The 26117-nt window shown below is 32.1% G+C and overlaps 4 protein-coding genes, 1 long non-coding RNA gene and 1 pseudogene across 9 annotated transcripts; 3 read left to right on the top strand and 3 right to left on the bottom strand.

Moving 5' to 3' along the window:
• Nucleotides 1–754: 754 nt before the first annotated feature.
• LOC125577292 lies at nucleotides 755–3388 on the bottom strand. Of its 2 annotated transcripts, none has more exons than XR_007315685.1 (7): nucleotides 3129–3388; nucleotides 3009–3048; nucleotides 2634–2936; nucleotides 2349–2448; nucleotides 1994–2251; nucleotides 1536–1717; nucleotides 755–1092 (listed from the first exon to the last, which is right to left on the bottom strand). It is a non-coding gene; the product is annotated as an uncharacterized LOC125577292 (long non-coding RNA). The 2 variants fall into 2 exon arrangements; XR_007315684.1 differs by having other exon boundaries at nucleotides 2634–2925; nucleotides 3129–3387.
• A 1534-nt stretch (nucleotides 3389–4922) lies between these two features.
• On the bottom strand, nucleotides 4923–8312 carry LOC106395032. Of its 2 annotated transcripts, XM_048738612.1 has the most exons (6): nucleotides 6890–8312; nucleotides 6585–6709; nucleotides 5894–6496; nucleotides 5638–5809; nucleotides 5455–5604; nucleotides 4923–5382 (listed from the first exon to the last, which is right to left on the bottom strand). In XM_048738612.1, the coding sequence occupies exons 1-6, from the start codon at nucleotides 7616–7618 to the stop codon at nucleotides 5077–5079; spliced, it is 2085 nt and encodes a 694-aa protein (XP_048594569.1). In that variant the 5' UTR covers nucleotides 7619–8312; the 3' UTR covers nucleotides 4923–5076. The 2 variants fall into 2 exon arrangements, with proteins under 2 accessions (XP_048594569.1, XP_048594568.1); XM_048738611.1 differs by having other exon boundaries at nucleotides 5455–5809.
• Nucleotides 8313–8740: 428 nt separating this feature from the next.
• On the top strand, nucleotides 8741–12162 carry LOC106393118 (peroxidase 7-like). The gene is made up of 2 exons (XM_013833860.3): nucleotides 8741–9222; nucleotides 11253–12162. Exons 1-2 carry the CDS (start codon nucleotides 8956–8958, stop codon nucleotides 12012–12014), a joined length of 1029 nt encoding a protein of 342 aa, XP_013689314.2. The 5' UTR covers nucleotides 8741–8955; the 3' UTR covers nucleotides 12015–12162.
• A 172-nt stretch (nucleotides 12163–12334) lies between these two features.
• Nucleotides 12335–13186, bottom strand: LOC106390685. 2 transcript variants are annotated; one of them, XM_013831210.3, is made up of 2 exons: nucleotides 12889–13186; nucleotides 12335–12631 (listed from the first exon to the last, which is right to left on the bottom strand). In XM_013831210.3, exons 1-2 carry the CDS (start codon nucleotides 13097–13099, stop codon nucleotides 12504–12506), a joined length of 339 nt encoding a protein of 112 aa, XP_013686664.1. In that variant the 5' UTR covers nucleotides 13100–13186; the 3' UTR covers nucleotides 12335–12503. The 2 variants fall into 2 exon arrangements, with proteins under 2 accessions (XP_013686664.1, XP_013686663.1); XM_013831209.3 differs by having other exon boundaries at nucleotides 12868–13175.
• A 100-nt stretch (nucleotides 13187–13286) lies between these two features.
• LOC106396894 (protein YIF1B-like) lies at nucleotides 13287–14946 on the top strand. 2 transcript variants are annotated; one of them, XM_013837398.3, is made up of 5 exons: nucleotides 13287–13413; nucleotides 13756–13939; nucleotides 14016–14114; nucleotides 14180–14331; nucleotides 14423–14946. In XM_013837398.3, the coding sequence occupies exons 2-5, from the start codon at nucleotides 13766–13768 to the stop codon at nucleotides 14808–14810; spliced, it is 813 nt and encodes a 270-aa protein (XP_013692852.1). In that variant the 5' UTR covers nucleotides 13287–13413; nucleotides 13756–13765; the 3' UTR covers nucleotides 14811–14946. The 2 variants fall into 2 exon arrangements, with proteins under 2 accessions (XP_013692852.1, XP_048594573.1); XM_048738616.1 differs by having other exon boundaries at nucleotides 13289–13413; nucleotides 13764–13939.
• A 3161-nt stretch (nucleotides 14947–18107) lies between these two features.
• LOC106413024 lies at nucleotides 18108–20408 on the top strand (annotated as a pseudogene).
• Nucleotides 20409–26117: the final 5709 nt, after the last annotated feature.

Below are 26117 nucleotides of genomic sequence, written 5' to 3'. Positions count from 1 at the left end.
GAGGATAAAAAAAATTATTTTTTTTCCAAAACAATATAAATACAAAAATAAAAAATTCAATAAAAAAATTAAACTGAAATTATAAAAATGCTAAAATATATCAATTAAATTTTAATTAATATTATAAAACTTTAAAATAAAAATATTTTCTATATTTTTAAAAAATTTAAACTATAACTTTCTAAATATAAATTTTATATTTATTATAATATTATTATTTTTGATATTTTTATAATTGTATAAAATGTAAATATTGTTAATTTATTATTTAACTGCTGCTGCATTTGGTAGTTAACCAGTCATAAGTATCCCGCAAACGCACAAATTTCTAACCGCATAACCAGTCGTACAAATCTCTTAAAACCGCTAGAAACCGCAACCACCCGCATCCGCAAACTCCCGCAACCGCAACCGCGCGCAACCGCTGCGGTTAAACCAGTCAGGCCCTAAATCAATTATTTTGGCTGTGAGAAATTTAAAGAGAGCATTGAAAATTTTAAAGAGTCTAAAGCCAGATTGGAAATAAATTAACTTTAAAAACTGTACAATTAAGCTAAAGTCTCAACAGCCATCACAACTTAATCACGATCGAAACCATATTCTTTTTTTTTCAAACAGTGAAATATGCTCAACCTTTCACACGTAGTTTTATTTTATTTTTAAATATTATTGACTGGGTTTTAAAAAAAAATTAATGGATTGACATTTTGAGTACATATATGAAACTTTGTTTGAATGACTTAGGAGTAATATATAACCATAAGTTCAAACTTAAACATAATCTATAATAATATTTGAAGAAAACATAGCAGAGTAGATAAAAGGTATGATATTGATCCGTAAGCATTATTCAAATAGATACTAATATGGCACATATTTCATCCTCGTAAAACCTATGCGATGGATGCCTTCTTGGTGAACTTGGAAAATAATGTGTCCTGAGAGTTTTTGGTCATGAAACCAAATGAAGTTTTTGTAAGAGTTGCTTCTTTCTCCTTTTTATCACCACCAACGCACACCTTAGTAGACAGTATGGTCATCCCAGATACAAAGAGGAAATGGGCCACCGGTGTAAAAGCCACTGTCATTTTCCTGTAAAAATGTATCATACTATACGTTATTACTTGATTGAAACTTTAAAGGAACCACAAAAAGATTAAACTCAGGGCTTTGATGGATCTAAAATTACTCCCAAAAGTTGATAATAGTGGAGGAGTCCAAGAGATGAATCAACAAACACACACCAGAGGGGCAAACACTGAACAGATAAAGTTATAACCCTTTCATGTCTGATTATATTATGCAAGTGAAGAGGGTGAAAATCAAAAACAAAAGCTGACTTCTCTTTGCCTCTTTGATTCCAACTTCCATACGCAGCCATGGACTCTCTGGCAGCTCTTTGAGCAGTTTTGTCTTTCAAACGACACATGTTATAACATTTCGTATCTGAATACTCTCTTTATAAGCAAATGCCATTTTATTCCCAGGAACAAACTCTTTACTGATGAAGACAATGAGAAGATAAAACTACTCACCCGAATCTATTTATCCTTGATCTATTTTCCCCTGAGTAAATTTAGCTTTGAATGTGTTTTGGAGTAGTTCTGGTGATTTGGTTTGAGCAGCGGATGCAACATCATCAAGAAACCCCTTTTGTGGGAATTCTTCACTTACCAACTCCAATAGATCTCAAACTGTAGAGCTGCTCCCTCCATTTCTTCAATACATGAACAAATTGAAAATAAAATTAATGTTGAATAAAAAAACAGCTCTCAAACATGTGAACTTGAGTTTATGTATAAATAATTTTCTTTCGTAACTTGATTTTCTTACAAAATGAAATAAGAAGGAAACCAAATAGATTCAGCATAGACTGACCTAAAAAAATATGTAATCAGGGCTACGTGTGTTTACTGGCTTTTGAACCAAACAATTGAACCATAAAAGAGTATATCTGAAATGGCATAAGAGAAACTATTAATCTAATTTTTACCTTGATGCTTTATGGCTCTAGCCAAAAGCGACATCTTTAAGAAGCTTGTTATCAGAGGCGTCTGTTAGATTCCATGCTTTTGCACATCAATTCTCGCTCTGCTTCTTCAGCAAGAACAATCACCTTGTGACCATTCACCTTGATCCGTTTCTCAATGAACTCCAAGAGTCCACATTTTCCATTCGAGAAAAAATGCTGACTCAAGAGTAATGAGCAATTGACATCTCCGCTAGCTTATGTTATACATCGCTATGAATCCTGTTGTAAATCATCGAATAGCCTTTAGTCATTAACAACTCAAAAAGTCTTTTAACTATAATTTTCTAAGCAAAAACACACGAAGAGAAAAACTTACCACTGTAACATCCATAAGCTTGCCAAAACCAATACCATTCTCATTACTCTCTGCTTCAACATGTGATGTATCGATTGCTCGCTGAGCCCACTGAACAAACCTGCATTATATAACCACCAAGACCGCTGATGCAAAATTCTTATTCCAAGACGGATGCTTTCGAAGGTGAGATGTCATCTTTAACTTGTTCTTATTGTAGTGCTCAAGCACTTGTTTCATTCAACTATTTTTTTTGTATTTCCCTCTGTAATAAAACCTATAAATGCTACAAACAATGTTTTTTACCTGTAGATATATCAGAAGGATCCTGGTAATGTTCAGAGTAAGCACCATAATCATTGGACGTCACTATTAGCAGCATCGCCTCTTCGGAGCTTTAAGCCAAACCTCGTCCTGCCCGAACCACTCTCGATTCACCATGCTCCAATCCCCGCCTTTGAGCCAAGCAAGAACCGCCATCTTCACTGCCGCCGTTGTTAAGCCAAGCAAGAATCACCGAAACCGTGAGATGCTCGGAAGATCTGTCGGACAGAGTAAGATCTGAAGGAGTTCACAGTTATGGCTCTGGCCATGTCTCCTGTAAATCACCTTCATTAAATCGATTCAACAGGTGAACAAAGAGAGATAGAGATTCCCAAAATTATTTAAGAACGAAATAACCTTAGAATCGAGGAGTATGTGTCGATGGAAGAAGGATCGCCTGAAGAGAGATAATAAGATCTGAATGATAGTCGAAGAAATAAAGATGGTTGTTTATGGAGACTTCAATGGATCCCATACCTAGTTTCAGAGGAGAAGAACCTCAAATGAAACGATACCAGTGAAACTCGACCAGGGATGCCTCATGACAATTCGTCTTATACACCATCCTGGAAGATCAAACGACGCGATCAAAATCTATCGAATAGAACTATTCCTCACATCGAGTCCAGCATCTCAAGCTTTCGAACGGCGTAGAACAAAAAACGTGATGAACCCTAAATTCTGAAGAAACACGGCTGGAGAGGCTTACGTCATTTGACTTTGGGCTGAGTTTCATCAGAAAACACAAAGCCCAAACACATAACGCAACCCGTCATATTTTTAGAATAAATGAAGTGATGCGTTTTTGGATGCGGGACACGTGTCATGCTCACAGGCTTCGAATTTCCAAGCTGTCATCCCATGTGGCATACCTGGGAGGGATACAAACCTTCTTTTATATATAAAGATATATGCATGTAAGCTATACGGAGACTTTAACATCTTGATTTCTTTTCTTTTTAACAAAAAAACATCTGGATTCTATTATGGGCAATTGTCAATAATAGCACCTTTTGAAGTTTATGTCACAAAAATAGCACTAGAAGGAGAAAGTCACAAAAATGACATTCATTAAAGGGTAAAATATCCCTAATACCCTTAGTTTAAAATTAAATACACAAACAAAAATAAATAAAAATAAATAAAATAAAAATAAAAAAAAATGAAAAAAAGAAATTTTTTTATAGTTTCAGATTATATTTTTCAGATTCGAAATTTTTCTAATTTTTTTTGAAATTTATTTTTTGAAATTTTTTTTTATTTTTTTTTTTCAAATTTTCTTTTTATAATTTAAAAATACTTTTTGAAACTGTTTTTAAAATTTTTTATTTTTATTTTAGTATTTATTTTTTATAAAATTTTAAACCCTAATTCCAAAACCCCACCCCCTTAACTCTAAACCCTAAGGTTTGGATTAATTAACCCAAGGGGTATAAGTGTATATTTACCTCTTTAATGAAACCTATTTTGTGACTTTGAACCTTGAGTGCTACTTTGGGAACAAAAACTTGGTTTGGTGCTATCCTAGTCTTTTTCTCTTCTATTATATATTAGTTTTAAATTATTATTTGGTTAATTATGTAGGCAAAATACACTTACACTGAGTGTTAAAAAAAAAAAACACTTGCATTGTTTTTTTTGTGCAACTACATTGTCTAAAAACTTCGAAATTATGCATGCATGAATTAGAACGATACAGTATTGGACGCTTCTTAGTCTTTATTTGTTAAAAGTTAAGAGACGGTTCTTATATTACGCTAAGAATCTCACTTTAAGAATCTTAATAAAAACATGATTAACTCTAATTCATTAATCGTGGTTCTTAACTCATGATTTAACAGTTTTTTATTTTCATTTTTCGCCTAAGAGACGATTAAGTTGGCGTGGAAGCACTATTTCTTATAGGAAATGTTTTCAATACATATTCTCGGAACATGTTTTAAAATAGAACTTTGATAGGCGAGAAGTGGAAACATCGTGAGGTGTGAAGATTCGTGATATTGTGTAACCGAAACTAAAACACACAAAAACAAAATCAAGTGGTAATTAGAGAGCTAGTAAAAAAAATTACAAATTTCCGTAAAATTAAGACACCAGAATTTGCATGAGAGTTGGAATTCACGGCGAGAAAGCAGACATAGAAGACCCATTAACCATGAAGATATGGTTGATCAATTTTTAAGAAATCAAAATATATGAACAGTTTTTTGAAATAAAAAATTTAATGTTTTCATCGAAGCTTTGTTTCCGACTTTCATATCATATATTTGGTTGGCTTAGAAGACGAAAAATTTCATTAAACGGGACAAATCCTTTCGTTATACAATATTTGAAAACGTTACCAGACAACATATACGAACAACGTCATGCGATAAGAGTAAAACAGAAAGTGTTCTAGGTTAGTGAACTCGTCATGTGTTTTATTTCAGTTTCTTGTATCGAAGAAGACACGAACAACGTCCATAATCTGAGCTCTGCAAATCGGGCATTTCCCTCCACTCCAGTGTAGTTCATTGGCACATTTCAAGCACGTGCACATATGTCCGCACCTGTACAAAACCGCTTCCACCTGCGTTTCGTCGCAGACGCAGCATTTGCGTTTCATTGGGTTTTCTCGGTGAACCAAGCTCGCGTTAGTATCCAAACATGTTTTCACAGAATCTCGTAGTAACGACATTTCTTGTTGAAGTTGTTGGATCTGTGTTCTCATTTCGCTTATCAGCTCCATTTCCTGAAACGTTTTTAATTAAGCGGTTCAATGATTCTCTTCTATGGGGATAACAATAAAATCTAAAAACCTTACAGGTGACGGAGGGTTGTGAACAGACAAGACAGGAGTTGAAGTTACTTCAGTGTCTTGACAACTCCATGATCCTGCAGGAGACGATGCAAAGATCGGCGAAGAAGACGAGTCATCTCCATCGTCTTGCTCTTCACCTTCTTCAGTAAATGGCTCTTCTTCTTCTTCTTCTTCTTCTTCTTCTTCTTCTTCTTCTTCAGTTTCCTCCACATTTTCATTTCTATGTTCTTCCTCTTCTTCTTCATGTTGCAATTCCCATTTTTCAGAATGTTTGTTCGAATGTGTCTGCACACGAGACATCATGAGCCTATCGATCTGATCTCTTAACCCGCTCTGGAGAAAGTCTGTGACCGGTCCTCTGTAATATCCAAAACCACACATTTTCTTAGTTAAATGGTTACCAAATAAGAAAATGGATTTATAGATTTGATCAGTTACTTACCGCTCAAGTAGTCTACGTATGTCCTCTTTCTCAGACCGAGTGTTCATAACTTCCAGGTACCGCGTCTTCCTCAGCTCCTCCCAGTAACTTCTCGGCCGAGATATTTCGTGAAGCCAGTCATTGTTGGTTTCTCCGTAGTAGTAAGATTGCTCATCTTCTTCATACTCTTCTTCGTCTTCCCATCCATTTAGGTAAGACGTTTCTTGTTGCTCAAGGCACTGATCAACCTCAATACTCTCAGGTGCCACACTTTGCGGTTGAGTTTCTTGATCTACGCAGGCGCTAGGGCTTGTCTTCTCTTCTTCTTTCTTGTCAGAATCGTCGTCATCGCAGCAAACTTCTTCTATTTCTATTGTTTCTTGCAGCTGAAGGCAATTGGTTTTTGAACCAACTGTTCCATTAACAGTTTCTTCTCCCTTACGTAAAGTTGCTTTCTCTAAGTTAGGGTTAGGGAGACTCAACCTCTCTTTGAAAAAGGCCTCCAGTGTAAGACCGCCGTTTTTCATTGTCTTGTTATCACTAGTTACTTCTGTTTCTTCTACGGTTTTCTTATTCATAAAATGATTATCCTTCCTCTTATCCACATCAGCACGAAATCTCTCCCTGCGTTGCAATAAAAAGATTGACGATCAGAAGAAGAAGAAAATGCTGAGAATTAAACTCCAAGAACATAGATTCTGAGAATAAAAACCTTAAATGCAGAACTGAAGAGCCACCTCCAGATCCTATACGGTTCAATCCAGTTGATTTTGAGTTAGATCGGTTTTGATCTTGAACCGCTTGACAGCGTTTGAGGTTCCTCAGCCTTAACATTGACTGTTTTAAAACAATTCAGATATATATATATATATATAAAGTGATGAACGAAAAAAAACAAATTACTCTAAGTACCATTTATATAGAGTAAACCTATTTTTCAGTTTATTATAGAGTAAGAAATAGAGTACCATTTAGAGTGAAAAATAGAGTGGAGTTGGAGATGCTCTAAATATTTACCTGGAGGCGGCCACGTTGAGTAAACCTAGAAACAGCGTTGCGTTCAAGAAGCGAATCCAACTCGCGGTGGCGATCGCGTTCCATGTGCATAAGCAGATCCGTAAACGCTTGCCGTCCACGGATTCTCGGTGTCACCATCGGGAAACTGCTTTTCTCCGACGACGACCAAGACGAAACGCAAGGTCTTGGCGTTCTGATCGTCGAGAGTCCACCGCCGGAGATCACCTTCGCTTCCTTGCTCAGCCTCCGGATCAAGTCAGCGACTCGGCATGAATCGGAAACCGAACCGCCGGGCGACCGAGATTCGATCTCCACGTCACTAATCTCAGCTTCAGATTCGATCGATGGAGATTTTGAAGAACGAGAATCTTGAACACTGACTCCTGAATCGCTCCGGCTGCTATTAACCGGAGATTGGTTATGACTAGGCGAAGTGGATCGGTTCAGCAACCTCGCCTCCCATATCTGTACAAGAGAGGAAGCTCCGTTTCTGTTCGATTCATCAGATTTCTCAAGAGCAATTGGTTTCTCTGTTGACTTGTTGTTATCTTTCTTTTTATTAAGAGTCTGGATCCAAGAATCCACCAAGTTCTGCGAATTCTCGTCCGACACAGGTTGATGATGATGGTTCGGAGCTTTCTTGTAAACGATGGGGGTTTGACTACGATCTCTATGGATAAAACCGAACCGTTGAGACGGAGACGGAATCTCCACCTGCGAAGACGCCATTTGTAATGAAATCAACAAACACAATATCAAATACACATTCGAGTCTCTTTGTAATCGATGGAAGGAGCTCTGTTTCTTTTCCGTCTCTCTACAAGAACTAAAAAGGGAAGAGGAAATCGTTTTGGATTAGTGAAGATACTGATTTTTCTCGTAATAAAAACAGAGAAAAGAAACAGAAGAACAGAACAGAACAAGCGGTTGAGACAAGATGACCGAAACGATGAAGAAGGAAGAAACAAAACCAATGAAACAGTAATGTGCTTATCTGTTTAGTACTATAAGACTTTTATTTGTTTTTTTCCTTATTGCCTCCACCGATAAAATGTTGTGAGTCCTAAAATCGCTCTGTTTTGTCCCTTAAACTTCGGAACATGCCCGTAAGATAAGGTAATAAAGAAATGAGGTGTCAAAACAGAGGATGATAGATGTTGAGGTTCCCAAGAAAGATAAACTTCCGTGGCCAAAAGTGAAATTGGTAAAGAGTTTAAAAAGCTATAGTTTCGTTTTTGAACTATAAATAAATGGTGACTGTACACAGATGTCGCGCTTTTTGGTAAACGCACTTAATTACTATTAATTAAATTGTGTTTGGCTGTTAATGGTCTAGTCAAAATGAGCCGTTTGAATATTTAGCCGTTGGCGAGTGGGAACCATGCAATGCAGTTTCTGACGTCCTTTTTTTTTTTTTTTTGTAACTGAGTTTCTGACGTCCTTTGTCCATTTAAATAACTACTGGTCTGTTTTCCAAAAGGTTTATTGCAAGTTTGCAACTTACTTTATTGACAGGGCTTCATAGATGTGACTCCTTAATGAGCCTCTTTACCAAGATTGAATTACGATAAATCGATAATTAAGGTTGATTAAGCCCATATATGAATGTTCAAAGAATATTGTTAATTTCAAAATCAGACGTTTTACTTTAATTTACAGATTTATTCAATAAAATATCACTCTAATCATGGTTTGAAGATATCACTAGCCCGTATATTCGGCGTTTGAGGATATGCATGTGTATGGACGACCATAAACTAAATATATAGAGAAATAATAGTACCATAACCGACAAATGAAACAAATAAAATACCCCCATCCAAGTTGACTAAAAAATAGAATAATAATTTAATCCAAATAATATATAAATTCCTTGTGTTGTCTTATATTAAACAAACCATATATTATTCTGCGCGACATGCAAGCAACTCATTTGTATAATCAAAATCTAGTTGTGCCTCCCACGTAAAACCCAGTATAAATATACTCCACACTCGGTCTCGACCATATGAAACAAATTCAAATTCGTCAAATTGAAAAAGAGAGAAAATAAAAAAGGCAAAACAATGAAGTTGGCAGTGGTCTCAGCTGTCATCCTAGTCGTGGTTTTTGTGGCATGGCCGGTATCAGCTGGAGGATACGGACACGAGGAGGAGGAGGATGATACGAAGTCATGGTTTCCTTTGGACAATCTATTATCGCTGAATTATTATGACAAGAGTTGCCCAAATTTCGAAAAAATCGTCGATACCAAAGTGAGGCAATGGACAAAGAGTGACCCTTCCCTTGGTCCTGCCCTCCTCCGACTTCTCTTCCACGATTGCGGAGTTACGGTATTGCTCTTTTCAAAATATTTATTTGACCACTAATCGTTCCATTGCCTAGTATCTAATCTATTAAAATAGAGTCCTACTTTATTATCTACTTAGAAAAGTTGTTTAAAAATTTTAGACCCTTTTAAATTTGTTAGTACGCTACATGTATTTTGGACCCTTACAAGTTTGTTACAATTATATTTTACACGCTACCTAAATAATTGAACCAGATTATTTAAACTAAACCAATATCTAATCTCCTAAAACCATCCGAAATTAAACTAACTAAACCGATAGGTTATTAACTATTAGAATAAACATACGATAACTCTAATTGGACACATGTTAATATATATGTCGCCTTTGCTTCTTCAGATGACTATCTGTCACAGAAAAAATCAAATAATTTCATATTTTGTTCATCTTTATCCATATGAAACATTCCAACAAATAAAAATTTCTAATTATGAACACAATGTTGTCTGCATATAAGTTTTAATCATAAAGAGTTTAGATCATGTTCACCATTTACGTTACATATGTTTTTAATCTATTAAAGCCGAAGATACAATTCAAGACTTCCGTTCATATCTATTTTGTAATTTTAGTTAGTTAAATATCTATTAATTATACATCCTAATTATCTTAGTCAAATAAGTCTTACGATTCAAACAACTAATAACTTAAAGCCATCTTCAAGACATAACACTTAAATAATATAACTATTATGTAAGATACATATTTGTGAAATTTACATGCAAGGTAATTATATCAACCAGATTTTTACTTGGTATGTTAACTTGGTATCTCAACAATATATTAATGTTTAAAAGGTTTATATACAAAAATATAATAGTATATAATAACCTTTATTTCATATACTATTTTTAAAATATGTTATTAGAAAATTATGAAATTTTAGTAATTCATTTAAAATATTAATGACAAAATCAAATTTTAGTTATATATTTTTAATTATAAAAAATATATTGAGAAAAATTAGAAAATATTATAAAAATTCAAATATATTTTTATAAAATAATGTATTAATGTAGTAACAAAATAAAATTCAAAATTCATGTAATCTTCCAAACTCAAATAGTAGTGTAATTTTTCAAAGTTTTCTTGACACAATATAAAATTTTGAAAATAAATATTCAAACTCAAAATGATAATATTTCAAATTTTACAAAAGATAAAATCATAGATAATAAATAATAACTTTTTGAAATGCACCACGAAAAAACACTATATATGTTGTAAAAATTAAAGCAGTCTAATATTTTAAAATATTAGTTAAAAATAAAACTTAATATCATAACATCCAAAAAATTATCTTATACCAATAAAATTTACTAAAATAATATAATAGATGCTACTATGTCTAAAATTTATTAAAATAATAGGGCTATATTATTTAAACAAAGGGATTTGGAACAGAATCACTTCACTCCATTACAAGGCGGATCATAAACTGGCAGGATTGAGAAGACGTTGGTTCCAAATTACTCTATATTAAAACACACACCAATGCTATACATGTGGAGCAAATATTTTGTATCCAAATAAAAATATTTTTCAAAGTATAAACCACAAATTTGATATTCGTATAGTATAATTTATTTTATACGAAGATTTAAGAAAACAAATCCGCGCACAGCGCGGGTCCGTATCTAGTTTTATGTTAATTGATGGTTCTTCTAATGACCATTAATTAGAGTTTGTGTTGGTAACACAGTATTCCAACAAAGTAAGATATTAGCATATACTCTCTCTATTTTCGAAAATAAAATTTTCTAGATTTTATGGTTATGTATATGTAATAATATTTTTATTTAAAAATATATAAAATTAAATAATTTCTTAATCTGTGCAACTTTATTGCAACAAATTTCATTTCATCTTTTTTTTTTTTTTTTTTGCTAAACATTTCATTTCATTTCATCTTGAGGTATAGATGAACATAAGTAGCGTATTGTTTTGTGTGTATATAGTACATTTGAAATGATAAAATAAGAAATCGTTTGTGAATGCGTCACAACTTTCAGGGATGTGATGCGTCGGTTCTTCTAGATCACGAAGGATCAGAGAGAAGATCTCCGGCGAGCAAAACCCTAAGAGGCTTTGAGCTAATCGATGATATCAAGTCCGAGATGGAGAAATCCTGCCCCAAATTAGTCTCATGTGCCGACATCCTAGCGGCAGCTACCCGCTCCGCCACCTACCAACTCGGCGGTCCTTACTGGCCCAACGCCTACGGACGTCGTGACTCCAAAAACTCTTACGCTAGAGACGTCGAGAAAGTTCCTTCAGGCCGCCGTGACATCACTGGCCTTCTCGAGACATTTCAGTCTTACGGACTCAACGTCCTCGACCTTGTCGTCCTTTCCGGGGCCCACACCATCGGCAAAGCATACTGTGGAACCATCCAGTCGAGGCTTTACAACTTCAACGCAACACATGGAACTGATCCGTCCATTGATCCTAAATTCGCAGATTACTTGAGGCGCAAGTGTCGCTGGGCCTCAGAGACGGTTTACCTAGACGTGGAGACTCCTGTAGTATTCGATAATCAATATTACATCAATCTTCAGAAGAATATGGGAGTCTTGACCACCGATCAGGAGCTTGTGAAGGACCCGAGGACCGCTCCGCTTGTAAAGGCTTTCGCGGAGCAGCCGGCTCAGATGTTCAGACACCAGTTTGCTGTGTCAATGGCTAAGCTGGTCAATGTTGGTGTCATCACTGCTGAAGATAGTGTTGGAGAGATCAGGAACGTTTGCAGCAAATCTAACTCCAGACCTTACTGATTGAAAAATTGGTGATGAGTTTTTATAAATGAATATTTCTTGAAATGATTTCTTGTTTGGTTTCAATTGTAATTTTGTTACTCGTTGTCTTAACAACAACAAAAAATGTGAATCTTGACTTATGCTGAAAATAACATTTTTGTTACCAGTTAACTGAGATTGGAATTTTTTATTTGCATTTGGCTCAAATTAAAGAATTTTGTGTACGCTTACCGTCATTATCTGATCAAAGAAAATGCATGATGGTTGTCGGCTTATCATGTCTTAAGGTTTAAAATATTTTTAGCTGTGGTGATAGCTTTTGGTGCAAGAAAAAGAAATATGGGAGGCATAATCAGAGACTTCTTAGGTTCAAAATCAAGTATTTTAGGTTATTTATAACACTGAAGCTCACCTAAAATAAGGACATTTTCTAAGACAATTAAGAAAGTCTGAGGAATCTAGAGGGAACATAGTTATCAGAGGTGAAACAGAACCTAACTTGGGAACTTAGACACGTTTGCCTCGAAGGAAGCCCTTGCTGCGACGGTTCTTCATCCCCAACTTAAACTTCTTCTTCAACTTCCTCCCGATGGGCTTAAGAGACTTGTTATGCTTCTCATCATCCATTTCCACATCTGCAAACAACGATACCACTTAACACACAACATAACCAAAAGTTTCCAAGAGATAAAGGTAGCAGCATGAAGCAGAAATTATTGTTTCCAAAAGCCCTTGCCAATACTAGTGAAATCTAAAAACCTTCAAAGTTATCAACTAAACTAAGTGATTCTGATCAATTTCAAATGCTAAAATTTAAGCAGAAGAGTCGCTTCTCTAAGCTCGTTAAGTTATCTAAGAGCATATCGTTTACCCATAGCATTAGCGACAGTACCGGAGACAGAGGCAGACTCGGAGGTCGTCGCGACTTCCATGAACGGGGAAGGTGGTGGTAGACGAACAGGTAATTTAGGGGCGGCGAGTGCGGCTTCAATGGCGGCGGATTTGGCATCCTCTCTAGTGAGAGTGAACGATTCCTTCTCAACAATTTCTCTTCTTATAGCTCTCAATCTCTTCACCCTCTTGCATCTCATCGATTTCGCCATCCTTGTGCCAAATTAGGGTTTCCACAGGCAAAGGGGGTTTTAAGATTCCGTTCTTATATCGTTTGAACCTAATTGAGGAGAATTGCTCGTGTTTTGTTTGGTTACAAGAATAGCTGTCTCCTGAATATTAAGGCCCATTAAGGATATTTATAGGCCCAAGTTAAGAATACATTTCACAGGCCTTCTTTTTCTTCGACCCACCCGGCGCAGATCATTTCGGCGGTTTGATTTTCTCGCAGAGTCTCCATTGTTTCCCGTAGAAGAAAGCTCTGATTTAAGATTCGAAGCTTTCATCTCTTTCCCCTCACCTTCGGGTTAGTTTTCTTGCTTTGTTGTCACGCTTATTAGTCATGCGAGTTCTCTTTTGTTTTCTTCCGTTACGATCCGGTGGATTTAGCTCGGATTGCCTGTGTTATTTGGATTCTAATGTTGTAGATCTAGGGTTGAATTGGTTACGCATTGTCGTGATCGAGACTAGTGTGACTGCTTCGACATAAGAATCTGGTGATTAAATCATCTGATGATCGATTTTAGTCTTAACAATATTGATTTGACATTAGAAGAGAATTGTGTTGAATCTGAGATGCAAATGATGACTAAGCATGTTAATATGCAAACGGTGATAAATTTGTGATGATTTTGGATTTGATGGGCAGAGAGAGAGAGATGTACAATAACAACATGGGACCTCAACCAGGGATGCCAAGACCTCCTGGAAACCCTCAGCCCGGTCCGTTTGGGAATCCCTTCACCGGACCTGCCTCGGGTTTTATCCGTGGCGGTTTGGGTGCCTACGGGGAGAGGATTCTTGGATCAAGCTCTGAGTATGTGCAGAGCAATGTAAGTCTTTACTTCTTTCAGCTGATTATTTTCATCAATTTAAAACTTGTTTTATTCTTCTTGAAAATTGGAACAGATTACTCGTTACTTCTCTGATCCCCAATACTACTTCCAAGTGAATGATCAGTATGTTAGGAACAAACTCAAGGTTGTTTTGTTTCCTTTTCTACACCGGGTAAGCTTGTCTTCTCTTTTCTCCTTCTGTTTGAGACCTGTGATTTAAAATTAGTGAACGATCAGGGACATTGGGCTAGAATCTCTGAACCAGTTGGGGGTAGGCTCTCGTACAAGCCTCCCATCTATGATATCAATGCGCCAGACTTGTACATTCCCTTTATGGCATTTGGTACGTACGTTGTTCTTGCTGGCCTTTCACTGGGACTTAATGGAAAGTAAGTTCTTATGTTCTCTCTCAGCGTTTTGAGTCTTAGGGGTTCATTGATTGATGTGGACACTGAAGATTGTTTACCTGAATTCATGTAGGTTTTCACCGGAAGCTTTGAACTGGCTGTTTGTGAAAGGATTGGTTGGTTGGTTTTTGCAAGTGATGCTCTTGAAAGTAACGCTTCTGTCACTTGGTAGCGCAGAGGCGCCTTTGCTAGACATTGTGGCTTATGGAGGCTATGCTTTTGCGGGTCTATGCCTTGCCGGTTTTGCTAAGATCATGTGGGGGTACTCGTATTATGCGCTGATGCCATGGACGTGTTTATGCACTGGGGTTTTCTTAGTGAAGACGATGAAACGTGTTCTGTTTGCTGAGGTTAGGAGTTACGATTCGAGCAGACATCATTACCTCCTCCTGTTTTTGGCCTTGGTCCAGTTCCCTCTTTTGATATGGCTTGGTAACATCAGTGTTAATTGGCTTTTCTGAAAAGTGTTTTTTTTTTTCTTTCCAATAAACGATTTTTGTTGTGAATTCTTCTTATTGGTACTTTGTAGCAGAAGTTTGAACATTCTTGACATTGTATGTGGTGAAGAAAATGTTATTATTCAACATCATTGTATTAGTCTCTTTCTATTTACGTTATTAACACTGATTTGTTATTATATTACAAATTGTGAGAACTGTTACAAATTATCATTTTATAACAGATTTACGTTTTTGTTTGATTAGCACCACACTGAACCGTTTATAAGAAAATCCATACCATGCAATGTTATAGATTCATGCAACTTTTTCCATAAATCGATCACATTTTTTGGACATAAATCCCAAAATGTCTGGTGTAGACGCATTTATGAACTATATTTCTATTTTGTTCATTAATTATCTTTTATCTCCATTATTTGTATGTGATTGTAGAAACTACTAATAATAATGAAAAAAATGGCATGAGATTCAAGCAAATGCGAAGAGACTCAGGGTCTTTGGACTTGTGGCTGTAGAGATTTTGGCTTTATAAACTGTAATTGTTACTTTAAAAAATTTAAAAACTTAGATCGACATCAAAAGTTTCAGAAGTTGCGACTCTTATAAATATGTACTAGGATAAGATCCGCGCCTTGCGTGGAATTAAGTTATTATTTGTATTATATTTTGGAGAATGAAACAATAGTTTGGCTTCATTTGGATTAGGGGTGTTCAATCCGGATATCGGGTTGGTTTCGGTTCGGTTCGGTTTTTTTCGGTATTTCGGTTAGTAAAATATAACTACTATTCTAAATCCATATTTACTTTGACTTTACTCTTTCACATACTTTTGAAAGATTTCAACTGAACGACTAAATTGATCAGCCAATCTTGTTGCTTTAAATCATTAGTATATATATATATATTATTTAGTTTGAATATTTATTAAATAAAAATTCATATGCGTTATATTTTATGATCATTTGTAACTTATTATAACAAAAAAAATAATCTATTGATCACAAAATTTTCAGAGTGGAAATATTCAAATTTTTAATAATATATAGACGTTTTGAAAAATTCAAAATATAACATATAAGAAAAAATATAAATGTTTTTATTATATATTTAATGTGATTTTTTAATATCTTTCAATAATATAAAATTAAAAAAAAAAGAACTAAGATACAAAAATTGTTATCAAATATTTATTATTCATAATAATTAATTTTCATATATACGTTAATCATATTAGGTAATTTCGTAGCTTCTAATTAAGGAAAGTGCAAAAAAATATTTGGTAGATTATTTATCAATTCGATAGTTAGTTTAATAAAAAATATAATGTAAGTTAAGATGGACCAACCTATTTTTCTAAGAATAGTATATTTTATATAGTCATTTATTAAATGAGAATTTATAATCATACAGTTCTATGATCATTCATATCATTTTATAACTGAATATTTAAATCATCGATAACAAAATTTTCAATGTGAAATCTTTAATAAGTTTATAATTTATAAATGTTTTTGAAAATTTATTGAAAGTTTTAATATTAAAATATTTATGCAATCTTATGGTATATAGTATAATATATATATATATATATATATATATATATATATATATATATATATAGATATGTTTTATTATTAAATTATATTTTTTACTCATATGGTTTTAAAATCATGTATATCTTATTATAATATTAAATAAAAGTTCATATTAATACAATTTTATGATCATTTGTAACTTATTATGACAAAAAAATAATCTATTGATCACAAAATTTTCAGTGTGGGAATCTTCAAATTTCTAATAATTTATAGACGTTTTGAAAAATTCAAAATATAACATATAAGAAAAAATATAAATGTTTTTATTATATATTTAATGTGATTTTTAAATATATTTTAATAATATAAAATTAAAAAAATAACTAAGATACAAAAATTGTTATCAAATATTTATTATTCATAATAATTAATTTTCACATATACGTTAATCATATTAGGTAATTTCGTAGTTTTTATTTAAGGAAAGTGCAAAACATTTTTTGGTACATTATTTATCAATTCGATAGTTAGTTTAATAAAAAGTGTAATATAAGTTAAGATGGAGCAACCTATTTTTTTTAAGAATAGTATATTTTGTATATTTATTTATTAAATAAGAATTTATAATCATACGGTTCTATGATCATTCATATCGTTTTATAACAAAATATTTAAATCATCGATAACAAAATTTTCAATCTGAAATCTTTAATAAGTTTATAATTTATAAATGTTCTTGAAAATTTATTGAAAGTTTTGATATTAAAATATTTATGTAATCTTATGGTATATAGTGTTTAATCTATATATATATATATAGATGACAAAAAAAAAATCTATATATATATATTTATTTATTTTATTATTAAATGATATTTTTTACTCATATGGTTTTAAAATCATGTATATCTTCTTATAATAAAAATGTTAAACCATTGATCATTAATCTTTAACATAATAATTTTAATAGTTTTAGTCATTTATTGTCGTTTTTAAAAATTCAAAATATAACATATACGAAAAAATCTAAATTTTATTTTTATAGCTAATTTGATTGTTTAATTTATTTTAATAATATAAAATTAAACAAAAAATGATGGAGGAGATATAAATTGTTATCAAATCTTTATTATTAAAATCATTAATTGTGATATATATATTAGTCATTTAAGGTAATTCCGTAGGTTTTATTTAAGGAAAGAAAATATCATATCATATCATTATATCATATAGTTTGACCAACTTATGTATCTAAAAACATATAAAAATCGAATGTGGACCTACTTATTTTTCAATTGAATGTAATTGACTACCTAATTGAGTGCCACCTATGCATTGGGGCCTCTTTTAATTTATACAAAATTGAGGTTACATCTTTTCAAATGTTTCTCAATTAATATATAGGGGATTTATGATTTTTCCCAAAAAGCAGTGTTCAAAGAACCCGACCGGCCGGTCGGACCGTTATTAAACTTTTTAACCGGTTCCGAATTGTACTAAAAACTGGAAAATTCGGTTAAAAATTGGTGAAACTCGGTAAAATCGGTGACCATATTTGATATTAAAATTCAGTTTTTTCAAATTCAAGTAAAAAAATATTAAAAACTGTAAATTTAATAAAAATTTCATAAAAAATCATATTACTTTTTAAATACCTATCTAAATAAATTATTTTTATAATATTTTATATTATTTTTAAAGTTTTCATTTTATTTTCATATCATTTTTAAATTCTAACAATTGATATAAAATTTAATAAAAATCGGGTGCAGCAGCGGTTCTAATAGCAGATAACGTGGACGAGCCATACAATGGATTCACCTGAAGAATCCAAAGAAGCTGATGACTTAATAGAGAAACTCAACATTCCATCTGCTTTGATCGATCTTTCTTTCGCCAATACCCTCAAGCAAGCTCTTAAGAAAGGAGAGGAAGTAGTCCTGAAGATAGACTGGAGCGAGTCACTGCCTCATCCGGATGAGAGAGTCGAGTATGAGCTATGGACTAACACCAATGATGAGTGGGTGTGCGATGCGATCGATGAGCAGATGAATTTCGTCAAGAACTTTAAAGGGCACGCGCAGATTCTCGAGAAAGGAGGATACTCTTTGTTCACACCTCATTACATTACATGGTTCTGTCCTAAAGAGTATGTTTCGGCAATCAGTGTAAGTCCCAGTGTATAAACCGAGGGAGGTATCCTGAACAAGACTTTGGAGATGGGTACGACGGGAAAGACATTGTTTTTGAGAACTTGAGACAGTTGTGTGTTCATAGAGTAGCGAAAGAGAATAGTAGGTCTTGGGTTTGGTGGGAATCCCACCGTGGGACTATGTGACTGACTTTCACATCAGGTGTTCAATGAAGGAGAACAAGTATAGCAAAGAATGTGCAGAGATTGTTGTGGAATCTCTCGGTAAGAGACATCACACTCGTTTATCATATCCATTTTCTTTACATTCCGGGACTTAAGAATTTTCATATTCCCAGGTTTGACACTTGAAAAGATCAAGAAATGTATGGGCAGGGTGATCCTGCAGCTGATGTGGAAAATGAGGTTTTGAAAGCCGAGCAAGCTCTTCGGTTAGGACAAGGAGACCGTGGGTAAGTCACAATCTTGCCAACATTGATCATCAACAATGCTCAGTACCGCGGTTTGACTCATTCCTTCTCACTGTAACGTTTTTGCTTTGAATGTGTTACTGGAATGTTAAGGATTCTTAAGCTGTTAATCTGATTCATTGCTCAGGTAAACTCGAGAGAAATGCGGTATTAAAGGCTATATGTTCAGGCTTCAAGGAGAGAACCGAACCTGGGATCTGTCTAAGTGGAGGTTAAACCAATTCCTCAAGTAACATGACCTTCTTGTGGTACTAATATACTCAAGAAACATTCTCACACTTTTGAAACAGATATTGAAACAAATGAATGTCTTGAAGCAAATGGAGGATGTTGGCAAGACAAGAAATCTAATGTAACAGCTTGCAAGGTACTTGATTAATAACAACAAAACGTTAGTGTAACCGGAATATTTAATAAAATTATCTCATAATGCTGATATATGTTTTTCACCTATATTGGATTCTATCAGGACACATTTAGGGGAATAGTTTGTAAATTCCCTGTGGTGAATGGTGTGCGGGAGATGGCTATACTTCATGTGAACGTATGTTCTTAAATTTCTTTATTTTTTGGAAAACTTCACTAGAAACATTTTGTGTTCTGGTTTGAAAAATGAAGTTATCTTTGCTTGACTTGAATGTTATTAACAGCCCTTATGGACCTGCGAGATGTTCGATCAATCAAGGAGGCTGCTGGTCTGAAACAAGAAAAGGTGAAACTTTCTTAGCTTGCTTGGTCAGTGACTCAACTTGTTTTCTCTGTTTTTTTATTCAGTATTAATGCCATAAGGTTTGAAATTTTCATCCAAATTTCATATTGTTTCTAATGATTTTCTCCAAATTTTTGAATTCAGAACTCAGAGACATCCGGATGTCGTTGCCCTCCAGGTTTCAAAGGGGATGGTCTTAAATGTGAAGGTGAAACCTTTTCTTCACTAAAAATTTCAAATTCTCCAATCTAGTTTATCTTAAACTGGTTCATTTCTGTATACTAGACATTGATGAATGCAAGGAGAAATCAGCTTGTCAATGTGATGGATGCAAGTGTAAGAACAAATGGGGTAGTTTTAAGTGCAAATGCTCTGCAATCGTCTCTATATGAAAGACCAAGACACTTGTATCTGTAAATGTCCAGAAAATAGTTAAGACAAGAACTTTATCATATTCTCATTTATATGTTTTTGTTTCTGCAGAGAGAAGCGGATCAAGAATCGGGTGGTTCTTCACATTTGTTATTCTACCTGCAGTTGCAGGCATTTGTGTAGCTAGTTACGTGTTATACAAGTATCGTCTCAGGGTATGTTTTCTTACACGTTTGCTTCTCTTTACAAACCTTCACATTCATCATCATGATATATATAGTTGGAGTTTTTGGAGAGTGGAAACAAATAAAAATTGGTTTAGAATATCCTTGTTTTACAATTTTAAAAGGTAAATAATATATTTATCTCAACACAATAAATTTATCTTAAACATAAATAATAATATTATTATTAGTTGAGACAATTTGCTGAATATACCAAACTCACCAAGAAATTAAGAAACTATCCTAATGCAAAAAAAACTCATGTGCACTGTAGATATTTTTTCTCATTTTTCCGTTTTATCCCTGCCCTAAATTTTTATATGTTTCTCTTTCTTGCCCTAAATTTTGATTATATATGCTACAATAATTGTTAATCGCCTGGATAATATTAGTTGAATAAATAATGATTAAGTTAACACGTTAACATAATTTGTAACTTCTAACAGAATATATATATTAGTTAACGATTGCTACTTTAACCATTTTACCAAACAATGTAAAAAATGAATACATGAACAGTTAACCAAACATGTATCAACTAATCATAAAATGTTATATATAATATGAATACAAAGTTTCAACGTAAACTGTTATGTGACTTGTTTTAACCTACTAACTTATTTCATAGCATCTAACAAACTATTTATCAGCCAAGACAAACTATTTTTTTTTAAAATTACAAACCATTTTAAAAGGCCGTTAACATGTTTTATAACAGCTAGTAGACATTTATCAGCTAATGATAATATATTTGTGAAAAAAAATCGGCATCCACCAGTTTAGTAACAACTAACCAAACATGCATATGCTCACAATATTTGATTTGTAGCATGTAATCAAACAATTATCCGTTAACTTAATAAATATCGACTACAAGCAAAAATAACTTAAATGTTAGAGTCATGTTTCATCAATGTCGGGAAATCTCTATATTTCTTGATTATACAAACCATCAATACAACCATGAACTTTTACCAGCGAATGAATCGAAAAGATATCACATGTATATTAAACAAAATTTCTTAAGACATTCATATCATGATCAGATAAGAGTAAAATAATAGAGATGATAGATCTAAAAACTCATGTGAGGATAGTACTCATTAGATTCATACTCTGTATTAATTGAAATATACGTACATGTTGATGATTCGCATCGTTGAAAATAGAAAACATAAGGAAAAAAACATTTGTAGATTAATAGGAAAAAAAATTGTTTTGGTAATTTTAAGAAAATACAAGAGAGAGAGAGAGAAGTAAGAAGATTGTTCTGGGCAGAAGATAATAAGAAGACACAAGATAGATAATGGTTCAGATGGTTGGGGCAGGGGTAATTCTCTTATAAAGATATCAATAGTGTCAAAATTAGTCCTAGGGTATTTTGCAAATATTATGTTTTTTTGTGTATATAGAACCTAATTTCTCTTATTAATTTTGATATCTATTTTCATTATTGAAATATTTAATTTGGATAAAGTGTCAATTCAATTAAAAAGTGTAATTTAAAAAAATAAAAATAAAATGTAATTTTCAAATTTCAAACTATTAATAGAGTAATTTATAAATTATCACTTATATATATCTATAATAATAAATGAGGCTTGCCTCTCTCCACATACCGCCACATCATCAGGAAACATGTGACGTTTTTAGACACATGTCGTTTCATCAAACCAGCGCGCGTTCAAATTGATTCTTTATTTTCCGGTTTATCTCTTGCTTCTATCCGACTGGGCTATTATTAATTATAACTTGGGCTATTATTATAACTTATGATAGGCCTTTTAAAACACTATGATAAGCCCATCGTATTTTTAGGTTTCTTCTTCTTTTTCGCAAGACAGCTGTCAAAATTTTTCCATGACTAAAGCAACGATCCGATCTCTCCCATAACGTCTTAGAGCATCTCCAAAAATAAACTTTATTTTGAAGTTTCCAAAACTCTATATTTGAAGTTTAAAGGTGTTCTTTAAAAGAAAAACTTCAAACTCAACTTTACAACTATTTGTATTTTATAATACAGTCCTTATATTTATCATAACTAATTTGAATTCATAAAAAAAATTGTAAATAACTAGCACATATATAAACATATTACAACAATATTAATTAATAAAATTTTATATTAAAATATAAAATTTTAAACAAAATAACTTAATCAATAATAAACTTCAATGAAAATACCATATTATTCTATAAAGTTATTTTTGTAATGCATATATGATCTATTAGTGCATTCTAAAGTAAAAATGGTTATCCTCATTTTTAATTTGTAGATTAGAGATACAAATTGTTGAAATTGAGTGATATTAATACTTGTAAATACATTAGATAAGAACAAGAAAGTAAAAGATAAACATAAAATACTGCTAAAAGACTAACTTTTATTGATGATATTAATACTCGTGAATATATCCATATAAACAAGAAAGAATTGTACGAAAATACATCATCATCAACAACAACAACCATCTTCAGTTACAAGAAAACAATTGGACAATATTTAGAATTTTTGAAGGTTCCGGTTCAAACTTGCATGACTATTAGTGTTGTTGTAATATTTAAATTTGTGTAATAGTTATGTCTTCATGTAATTTTTTAAAAGCTTTTTTGTTAAGTTTTTTTGTATATTTTTGTTATCTAAATCTAGTTTTAAATATTTTAAATCTTATTTTAAAGCTTTATTTAATTTTATGTATAAACCTAAATTTTGTAAACAATACTTAAAATATTTATGAGATATAATTTTTATAAGGATTAAAATAATAAACAAGAATTAAAATAATATTTATGAATCATAAATGTGATTTGTAATTGTATGGATCAAAATGCAAATAAAAATATGAAACTTCAAATTTGAAGTTTGAAGTTCCTTTTTGAAGAGCAAAAAATTTCATATTTGAAGTTATAGATTGTCTTTTGGAGATGGTCTTAACCTTCCATTAATCTATTCTTAACTCCAATTTTTTGCGTGATTAGCCCACTCCTCCCTCTGCATTGCATCCAATATAAATATCCCACCTTCCAACGATGTACAGACTTCCAACGATGTACATAGCAACTCAAACAAGATCCAGAGGACAACTTGTGGGAATCGACATGGTCTCAATTGATGAGAAGGTATGTCTTATCCGTCATATGCGACGTATCTATAATTGTTTAGAAAATTTGAGTTTGGTAAAAAAAATTTTTTTTTTGTATACAACCTATGTAGCGGTTAACAGCCCACAAATCCTATAGCTACAGATTGTTCATGATCAACTGATGTTACTTGCCAATATGAACACCCAATTATCAGGTTTGTTTCCAAAACCTTGCGTTCATACGAACACCCAATTATCAGGGTTTGCTCAAGTATTTTAAACACCGTTCCAAAACCATTTACAATTCCTTGAATAAACCGTTTCATAAAAATATTTTTTTTAATCCGATAAAGTTTATGAACAGAAGCAATTCAGAGTTAAGATTGTAGAAGCCTGAAACCGAATTGAAATAAAAATAATAAATAAAGAGATATTAAGGAAAAAAATGATTGTAGAACTCGAATAGAAACCGAGAAGACAACCATTTTCATAAACAGATATGGAGTCGAGATACAATTTTTTTCTTTAACTCTGTAGTGAGACGAAATTGGCAGACGATCGTTGAAGCCGTTATTCCGGTGGTCGATAAGCAATATGGATTTCGGTGGTCGGAGGGCCAATAAGAAACGTGGACGAGTAGAGGATTTAGTCATGGCCAATAAGAGACGTGGGCAATTTTCATGATGATTAAATGTATGTGATAATATTCATGCTAATTATTTTTGAGACGATTTGAATTTCAAATATATATAAAATTAAAGCATAAAATAGGTACATATAAGGTTATTTTATTAATTGTCTACATATATGTAATTATTTTTAGTTAATACAAATCATAAGTTCATGGGTTAATTTGCAAAATAATATTATCTTATAAATTAAAAGGTGTGTTGAAAGATATATATAGCATAGTACATGAAGAAAAAATAGTGAAGCACCATAGAATGAATTATCATAAAACAGAAAAATGTAACTGAAGAAAATAATACGAATATATAACATGGTCAAATAGTATTGAAAATATGTGTAGGGTTTTCAGGGATCACTTGTTAAATAGAGCTAAATAACTTCATGGAATATGATTACAAAATGTAAAAAAAGTCTTTCTTAAATATTTTTTCTACCATAAAAATATTAATATAAATAATTAAATTCTGAATCTGAAAATGCCCATAAAATAGTAAATTTGGTTATAATTTAATAAATATTATTAAAACAGTATGTATATAATTTTTTATTTATTTTGTAGTGCGTGAATATTAAAAGTATAAACGTATACACTATAGATTGTATAAAAAATATCAAAATAATTTTGATAGTTATTTACTAAATTTAGGATGTTTTTATGTTGACGAAGTACTAATTTTACACCCACCCACTTATGCTTTTATATACGTACTACAACTTTATTGTTTTAATAGCGGATAAATAAATAAATAAAATAATATAAATAAAATTTATCATCAAATTTAAATAATTAATTATTTCTTACTACAACTTTTACTTTTTATTATTTCCTTCAAATTTGTATATTTGTTTCACCATTAAAAGCATGAAAATGTAATTTGTTTTTACTTGTCTAGTATTATTTATAAACTTAGATGTTTGTTTGAATTTTGTATATGTTAAGACCAAATAAATTATGTTATCTGATAATCAGAGTTTTATTAATAAATGAACTAATTAATTTTAAATATATAATTTTACATTGAATTTACTAAAGATTAATTGATTAGTTTTATATTAATAATTCAATATATCTTACTATTAAATATAAATAAATATTTTTATCATATATTTAAATTTATTAATTTATCTTCATATAGAAGAAAATCTCTATTGTAAGTATAAATATAGAAAGATCAAGTCATTTATCTTAATACTGCACAGAATTAGGTTATTTTGTGAATGTATCTTACATTTATTATAGCTCTAGAAGAAAAATTATATTTAACTTTGTTTATTCAATCGATTTATTTTTTTATTATCTATAAACCGGATCCAAGAACGTTTTTTTGTATAAGTCACATAACCATTTTCTTATAACTCAAAAGTTTAGTACAGATGTATTTGAATAAACTTAGTACTAATAATTAGTTAAAAATATTAGGATGGGGCACATATCACACCCCTCCCAGATAATAATATAATATAATGGTGGGATGTTATTATTTAATATTCTAAAAAGAAATAATTCATTCATAACTTAACTCTCATAGTAAATATACGGGTCAATGACTCAATGGGCTTACTGATCTAGGTGAAAAGTTAAATTTAAGTGTCAAAAGGTGAAAAACAAAATAAGGTTGCTTCAAAAGTGAATACAACTCGAAATTACGAAATTCAAAAAAGTTTTTAACATTTTCCATAAATGGCGATTTCTTGAAGGTTAATATTTACTTTGAGTTCCAGAATTTCATACATTTACAATTTTCTACCCCCTCTTTTCCATAGATTTTAGGGCTAGAGAGAAGTGAATTTTGAGTGAACACGCAATAAATGAACATACACGTACATGCAAGCATATGTATCTATTTATCTTACTATAGAAAACATATGAGAAAGAAATTACCTGACTTGGTATAAAATCAAATTCTAAATATTTTAAATTTGTATAATTATTATTAGTTACATACTTAGTAGCATTTAAATTTTGACCTAACAGTTACCCATATAAGAACATTCATGATTCTTGAAGTCTTAATTGTTGTTGGTGTGATGATTTTTTTTTTTTTTTCCGTCAAGGTTGTTTCATTATA

The sequence above is a fragment of the Brassica napus genome, chromosome A8 (genome assembly GCF_020379485.1).
Source record: "Brassica napus cultivar Da-Ae chromosome A8, Da-Ae, whole genome shotgun sequence".
Lineage (NCBI taxonomy): Eukaryota > Viridiplantae > Streptophyta > Magnoliopsida > Brassicales > Brassicaceae > Brassica > Brassica napus.
This window is presented reverse-complemented; position numbering and strand designations above follow the sequence as displayed.

Excerpts from the sequence above, each read along its gene's own strand:
- LOC106396894 (XM_013837398.3), top strand. The coding sequence starts at position 13,766 with ATGTACAATAACAACATGGGACCTCAACCAGGGATGCCAAGACCTCCT. Across the intron at positions 14,115-14,179 it reads TGTTTCCTTTTCTACACCGG|GGACATTGGGCTAGAATCTC; the intron begins GTAAGCTTGTCT and ends GTGAACGATCAG. Across the intron at positions 14,332-14,422 it reads TCACTGGGACTTAATGGAAA|GTTTTCACCGGAAGCTTTGA; the intron begins GTAAGTTCTTAT and ends GAATTCATGTAG.
- LOC106390685 (XM_013831209.3), bottom strand. The coding sequence starts at position 13,099 with ATGGCGAAATCGATGAGATGCAAGAGGGTGAAGAGATTGAGAGCTATA. Across the intron at positions 12,632-12,867 it reads TACTGTCGCTAATGCTATGG|ATGTGGAAATGGATGATGAG; the intron begins GTAAACGATATG and ends CGTTGTTTGCAG.
- LOC106395032 (XM_048738611.1), bottom strand. The coding sequence starts at position 7,618 with ATGGCGTCTTCGCAGGTGGAGATTCCGTCTCCGTCTCAACGGTTCGGT. Across the intron at positions 6,710-6,889 it reads CTCAACGTGGCCGCCTCCAG|TCAATGTTAAGGCTGAGGAA; the intron begins GTAAATATTTAG and ends GTTTTAAAACAG. Across the intron at positions 6,497-6,584 it reads TCTTCAGTTCTGCATTTAAG|GGAGAGATTTCGTGCTGATG; the intron begins GTTTTTATTCTC and ends ATTGCAACGCAG.
- LOC106393118 (XM_013833860.3), top strand. The coding sequence starts at position 8,956 with ATGAAGTTGGCAGTGGTCTCAGCTGTCATCCTAGTCGTGGTTTTTGTG. Across the intron at positions 9,223-11,252 it reads TCCACGATTGCGGAGTTACG|GGATGTGATGCGTCGGTTCT; the intron begins GTATTGCTCTTT and ends CACAACTTTCAG.